Source organism: Vulpes lagopus, chromosome 12, assembly GCF_018345385.1.
Source record: "Vulpes lagopus strain Blue_001 chromosome 12, ASM1834538v1, whole genome shotgun sequence".
Lineage (NCBI taxonomy): Eukaryota > Metazoa > Chordata > Mammalia > Carnivora > Canidae > Vulpes > Vulpes lagopus.
In genome coordinates, this window is record NC_054835.1 from 60,260,450 (window position 1) to 60,267,016 (window position 6,567).

General features: G+C 58.3%; 1 protein-coding gene across 1 annotated transcript; it reads right to left on the reverse strand.

Moving 5' to 3' along the window:
* Window positions 1-3,393: 3,393 nt before the first annotated feature.
* Window positions 3,394-6,153, reverse strand: CD7 (CD7 molecule). Its single transcript, XM_041726060.1, has 4 exons — window positions 6,029-6,153; window positions 4,777-5,094; window positions 4,457-4,575; window positions 3,394-3,848 (listed from the first exon to the last, which is right to left on the reverse strand). Exons 1-4 carry the CDS (start codon window positions 6,114-6,116, stop codon window positions 3,741-3,743), a joined length of 633 nt encoding a protein of 210 aa, XP_041581994.1. The 5' UTR covers window positions 6,117-6,153; the 3' UTR covers window positions 3,394-3,740.
* Window positions 6,154-6,567: the final 414 nt, after the last annotated feature.

Consider the following 6,567-nt stretch of genomic DNA (forward strand, 5'->3'; position numbering starts at 1 on the left):
CCCGGGTCTCCAGGATCGCGCCCTGGGCCAAAGGCAGGCGCCAAACCGCTGCGCCACCCAGGGATCCCCTGTCCTTTTGTTTAAAGTGTTATCTCGGGCACCTGGGTGGCTTAGCAGTTGAGTGTCTGCCTTCAGCTCAGGGAGTGATCCCAGGGTCCCAGGATCGAGTCCCTCATGGGGATCCCCTCAGGGAGCCTGCTTCTCCCTCTGCCTGTGTCTCTGCCTCTCTCTCTGTGTCTCTCAGGAATAAATAAATAAAATATTTTTTAAAAAAAGTGTTATTTCCTGCAAACCATATGTAGTTGAATCTTTCCTTTTTTATTTCTTTTTTAAAGATTTTACTTATTTATTCATGAGAGACACAGAGAGAGGCAGAGACATAGGCAGAGGGAGAATCAGGCTCCATGCAGAGAGCTCGATGTGGGACTCGATCCCAGAACTCCAGGATCATGCCCTGGGCCAAAGGCAGGTGCTAAACCACTGAGCCACCCAGGCATCCCAAATCTTTCCTTTTAAACCCAGTATGACACTACTTTTATTATTTTATTTTATTATTTATTTTTTTAAATTTTATTTATTTATTTATTCATGACAGACACACAGGGAGAGAGAGAGAGAGAGAGAGAGAGAGATTGAGGCAGAGACACAGACAGAAGTAGAAGCAGGCTTCATGCAGGGAGGCCGACGTGGGACTCGATCCCAGGTCTCCAGGATCAGGCCCTGGGCTGAAGGAGGCACTAAACCGCTGGGCCACCCGGGCTGCCCGACACTACCTTTTATTTATTTTTTATTTTTTTTATTTTTTTAAATTTTTTAATTTATTTATGATAGTCACACACACAGAGAGAGAGAGAGAGAGAGGCAGAGACATAGGCAGAGGGAGAAGCAGGCTCCATGCACCGGGAACCCGACGTGGGATTCGATCCCGGGTCTCCAGGATCGTGCCCTGGGCCAAAGGCAGGCGCCAAACCACTGCGCCACCCAGGGATCCCCGACACTACCTTTTAATTGGTGAGTTTGACCCATTTACGTTTATTGTGTACTTACTGCAGTTGTAATTCCTGGTATTAGGACTAATTGTACTTGCTGTTAAATTAGTTAATTTTGTCACCCCATTTCATATTTTCTGTTCACTGCACAATTCTTTGCATTTATTTTTTTCTCCATTTCCCCTGGGCAGCTCTCTGCTGGTTTATGTCGTATGTTCTGCTTAGAATCTCGTGGTGGCTGCCCCTGGGCCCACTTCCTGTTCACCTACCCAGAGTGATTTCTTAACCTTATCTTCATCTGCGTCTTCCTTCTGACGAGGTAAATGTCTCAGCGTGTTCTCATTGCCCTGGCCTCCACCCTCCCGGTCTCTGAGGTGCTAGTTTCATCTACAATTTTAGTTCTCGATGATTATGCAGACTGCACACAGATTGTAGATTGTATGTTTATTTTCTTTAGTCATTGCTTTTTGGATGGAAGTAAATGCTCTCGTTATTTGTGGGGTTTTTTTCTCACGTGATGTCTCCTGTATTTGGATCTCTTTTATTTGAACACCGCCTCCAAGAGTGATTCCAAAGTCGACTCTTAGCGTAGTGTCTTAAGGCCTTATGTGCCTGAGAAGGTCTTTAATACATTCTTACACTGAGACGATAACGTTCCAAGGACAAGTTACTTCCTTCGAGAGTCAAGGGCAGTATTCCATTGTCTTCTTGAATTCAGAGTTGGCTGTGAGAAATCTGATGTCCCCCGAGATCTGGGATTTCTTGCTTGCCCCTGGAATGCGGGGGTGCAGGCTGCCTTCTCCCTCTGCGAGCGGGCTGTCTGCGGCCCCTCTCCTGGGAGTCCCAGGGCGCTCGACACTCTGTCTGCCTTTCTCAGCCTTCCTTGGCTAAGTTTCTCCTCTACTGCCTGTGTCTCTGAGAGCTTCTTTCCTTCTCTTCTCCGTCCGGGAGATTTCCTGATGGATCTCCCCTCCCTCTGCTGCTGCTCATTCCATCTGTTATTTCTTGGGTCAACAATCACGGTTTTATTCCTGACCTTCCCAAATGGATGTTTTGATGACTGTCCTGCCTGGGTCTCTATTATTCTGGCCTTGATTCTGGTGTTGTTTGACTCTGTCCCCAGAGATGGCCGTGGTCCAGGTGGCTGGCTGTCTCCTAATGATGCATGGTGTCAGGCTATGAGTCTCCCGGGGGGTCAGGTCCAGGGTTGAGGGGCAGGCCAACCTGGAGTGGGGAGGGGTGACCCGTGGGCAGGCTGGGACTCCACCCCTCAAGATGCTCCTCCTGCCAAGCCAGCCTCCTCCATGTTGGCTGCCGTCCCTGGCCAGCGCCTGTGCTGGGACCTTAGCTTTTGTGGGGGAGCAGTGGCCATCCTCTGGCTTTGGAGGCCAGTGTAGGACTCAATGCCCTGTGGTGCGTGTTTCCACTGTTCTCCGCTGCACTCAGCCACCTGTTTCTCCAAGTCTCAAAGCTCCCCCGCTCCCCATCTGTGGCCTGGGCATGGGGGCTGTTTCTTCAAGTGTTGCTTCTTACAGTCAGGGTCCTTGCTTCCAGCTTCTGTGGTCTCAGGCCATTAGTTCTGCAGAGGTGAGGAAAACCAAGCCTTCCCACTGCCCCCAAATCTCAGCTCCCAGGTGCCTCCACCCTTGCCCCACTCCTCACCGGGCTGAAGTTGTGGACCTAAACAACCACAAATGCCCACCTGTGCTTTATAAACACCGACGTGTGTGTGTGTGTGTGTGTGTGTGTGTGTGCGCATGCGTGTGCATGCATGTGTGCTGCTTGTGCGTGTGGCAGCAGCAGGGGAGCGGGAAGAGTGGGATGGGAGGGAGCCCCCGGGGGGTAGGACTCAGGATTCTGAGATCAGGACCCCTGTGGAAACCAGGAGCCCCAGGCCGAGGAGCCACCCAGCGCCCTTTTGTCTGTAGTGTTGAAGAACGAGGGTTTAGAGCTTCCACGTAGTCAATTGTATTAGTTTTGTCTCTGCGGCTTTGATGGGAGAGTCGAGGGTGCAGGACAGGCGGGGTGGGCAGCTCGCCAGCTCTTCCTCTGCCCAGAGTCTAGGAGGACACAGCGCGGCTTACACCCCCAGGGGTGCCTTGTTTCCCACCCGGACGGCGGGCACAGCTGCCAAGGTTCCACTGCCCCCCATCGGGCACGGGCACCCTCAGGGAGGGGCTCCCAGCTGACCCCCAGCTTATTCTGTGGTGGAGGCAGGTGAGGCAGGGGGAGGGCCTGAGGGGTGCTGAGGGGAGGGCCAGGGCTCTGGTCCATTCACCCTATAGGGCCCTGGGGCCTGGAGTGGGGAGCGCCCCCTACCCCCTCCCTCCTCCAGGGTCTCCAGAGGAGGATGTCCTACCAGATGTTTGGGGAGGAGTCAGGCAAGCCCTCCCCTTCCTCAGCTCTGAGCTGCTTGAGAAATCGGTGATGGAGGCAGAAAGGGGAGAAGAGAAGCACTTTATTTGTGGCAAGCCTGCACCAGAGACGGCCTCCCCTCCCTCTGGCCTCTCCACCAGGCCCTGGGCCCAAGCCCACCCTAGAGAAGCCCCTCCTGCCTCGCCAGGGAAGGGCAGCCACAGAGGCTTCCTCCCTAGCAGCAGGGCAGGATGCAGGCAGGATGCAGGCAAGGAAGGGTTCCTGGAGGAGGTGCCAAGGCCTGATGGCCGCAGGGAGCTGCCAGTGTGGTCCCGCTGGGTCAGGCGGCCCTGGCCAGAGGTGTGAGCAGAGCGAGGGCTGGGGGGCCTGCCGGGCTCACTGGTACTCGTTGGGGGTCGGCATCCTGTTTCCACAGCTGTAGGACATGTCCTCGTACACCACAGAGACTGAGCTCTTATCCTTCCTGCAGCAGAGTTTCTTGACCTGAAACATAAAGCCTGTGCCCTTTGTAGGGGGCCAGCTCCCTCGGGACGCCCTCCTCAGCGCACTCCCCCTTCGGAAGCATCTTGATTTCCTCCTCCAAATGCCGCTGGGCATCGAGGCCTGGGTGAGGCCAGCTCACAAGGTTTCCCGGGTTCCCCTGGGCTGCCCCCCGCGGGGCAGGGACTGGCTTGGGAGCAGAGCCCAGGGGGCAGTGGAGGGAGGCGGGAGTGAGGGGGGCTGCAGGGGCTGCAAGGTCTCAGGGGTGCGAGGAGCTGGGCAAAGGGGGGTCCACTACAGAGCTGGGTGCCCGGGCAGGGCAGACCACGGCCGTCACCCCTCCCCCGTGCACTTTCACACCTGCTCCCACCTGCTCCCACCCGGGACTCACATCCCATGTGCACACGGTGCTCAGGCGCCCTTGCATGCCTCCCTGGCCCCTCCTCTCACAGGGCCCATCCTCCTGGGCTGCGCCCATCCCTGCTCTGGGTGCTCCTGGCTCCTTCTTGGGTTTCCCTCCCCCCCAGGACCCTGGCCTCACCCCTCTCCTTCCCGCCCGTAGAGGAGCTGGCTTACGGGGACACGGGTGAAACCTGGGGGTCCCCACCGACCTGCGTCCTCAGCGCGCACACGGCCCCTGTCCCCAGCCCGACGAGGAAGAAGCTTATAGCCAGGACCGGACAGACGGCAGAGACCAGCCGAGTCTCCTGGTACGTGCCCGCCGCTTCATCTGTGAAGAAGGAGGGGAGCGCGGCCTGTGGCCGGGGGTGGACTCCCTGAGAGCCTCCCGGGTCACGGAGGGGCTCTGCCACGGCGGGATGAGCAATCCGGGCAGCCTCCCGGAGGCCGTGGGCGCAGCTAGAATTAAGGACTCAAGCCGGCGGGGAGGACGCTTTGGAATGCGCGCGGGCGGGCACAGGGCATCCCCTACCTGTCACCACCAGCAAGGTGCCAGAGCCCTGGACTTCGGCGTCCATCGTGACGGCCTGGCACATGTAGACGCCATTGTCAGACTGCCGCAGGCCGCGCACGGTGACCGTCAGGTTGCGCTGCAGCCCCGAGAAGGCAATGCGACCCCGAAACCGCTCGTCTACTGTGGGCTCCTTCTTGTCTTCGTAGTAAATCACGTTGGTAGGCTCCGGCCAGCTGCGCCTCAGGTACACCCCCAACAGGACCCCACTGGCGGAGCAGGTGATGTTGACGGAGCTCCCCTCCGGGGCCACCATGTAGTGGGGCGACTGCCACACCTCTGCAGGAAGGACCCCCTGCTGTCACCTGCCCTGTGGCCCCAAGGGGCAGGGACCCTTCTCCACGCAGGGGTGGTGCGTGGAGGGACAGAGGTGCCTTGGGCAGGGCTGCCTGCGACCCTCCCCACACGGGCTCGGGGTAAGTTCAGGCTTCGGCTCCTCACTGGGCGCCCCGTCGGCCTCCCCCCTCCCAGCTGGCAGTGCCCGGGATGGCCGGGAGCAGTGCCCTCTCCTCCTCCTCCCCGGGCACCGAGAGCTGGGGCTTGTCTGAGGGGCGCCCACAAGTGTCCCCATCTGCCCAGCCGAGGCCTGGCAGGACCAGCCTCCAGGTGCACATGTGAGTCTTCTTTAATGTGACCCAAACATCAGCTTCTCTGCAAACTGAATTCTAGAGCTTCTACTTTCCTCTCCCCCCCTCTCTCTCTCTCTCTCTCTCTCTCTCTCTCCCCTTCTACTGAATCCATCAGGATTCAATCAGAATCGTCAATCAGTTTCAGCAGAAAGTGACCCAGGGGACCCAGGGCATCTGGAGCCTGACCCCCACCCAGGGACCTCCTTGGCCTTCTCCCGGCCCTGTCCCGGCCCAGGCCTCTTGCGCCCCACCCTGCCTCGTGTGACTGAGCTTTGCACCTTCTTGCAGAACTTTGCTCGAATATATGTTTTAAAAAGCAAACCAACAGACCCAACTCTCTCAGATCCAAGGCATCCCTGCTAATTATGGAAAAGATGTTTCGGTAAAGACAGACCAGAGCGGTGGTGATGCCTCAGACATCAGTCACGGGCGGGGGCGGGGGGCCGGGCGGCTGCCCCGGGGGAGGTCCTGCTCAGCACCCCCAGACCACCCCCTTCCCAGGAAGGAGCACCCTCCCGGTGAGGCTGCGAGCCCACTTCGGGGTGCACAGTGGGGGGGGGGTGCTGGGCCTGGGCAGGGCTTACCTGGGATGGCCAGAGCCCGGAGCAGCATACAGGGGAGTGTGAGGAGCCCAGGGAGCAGTGGGAGCTCCGGAGCCCTGCTCACCGCCATCCCGCCACCACCAGCTCTCTCGCTGCCTGGCCGAGACTCTTCCTGTCTGCAGCACTCAGATGTGTGCCACCACCTGGGAGGCACCACCCCCAAAGCCCACGCAGCAGGAGGCGGTGACCGGAGGCCTTCCTGCAGGCGGTCCCGTGGGCAAGGGGAGGTGCTGAGGGCCAGGCTGGCAGGGCCGGCCCTCGTCCCCTCCTGTCCCTCTGCACTGTCCTTCTGAGCGCCCACTGGGTGACCATTTGTCCTGCTCCGCCACTCCTGCCATGTCTCCACAGGCCTGGGCCCGGGACAGGGCCGGGAGAAGGCCAAGGAGGTCCCTGGGTGGGGGGTCAGGCTCCAGATGCCCTGGGTCACTTTCTTTTTTTTTTTTAATAATAAATTTATTTTTTATTGGTGTTCAATTTGCCAACATACAGAATAACACCCAGTGCTCATCCGGTCAAGTGCC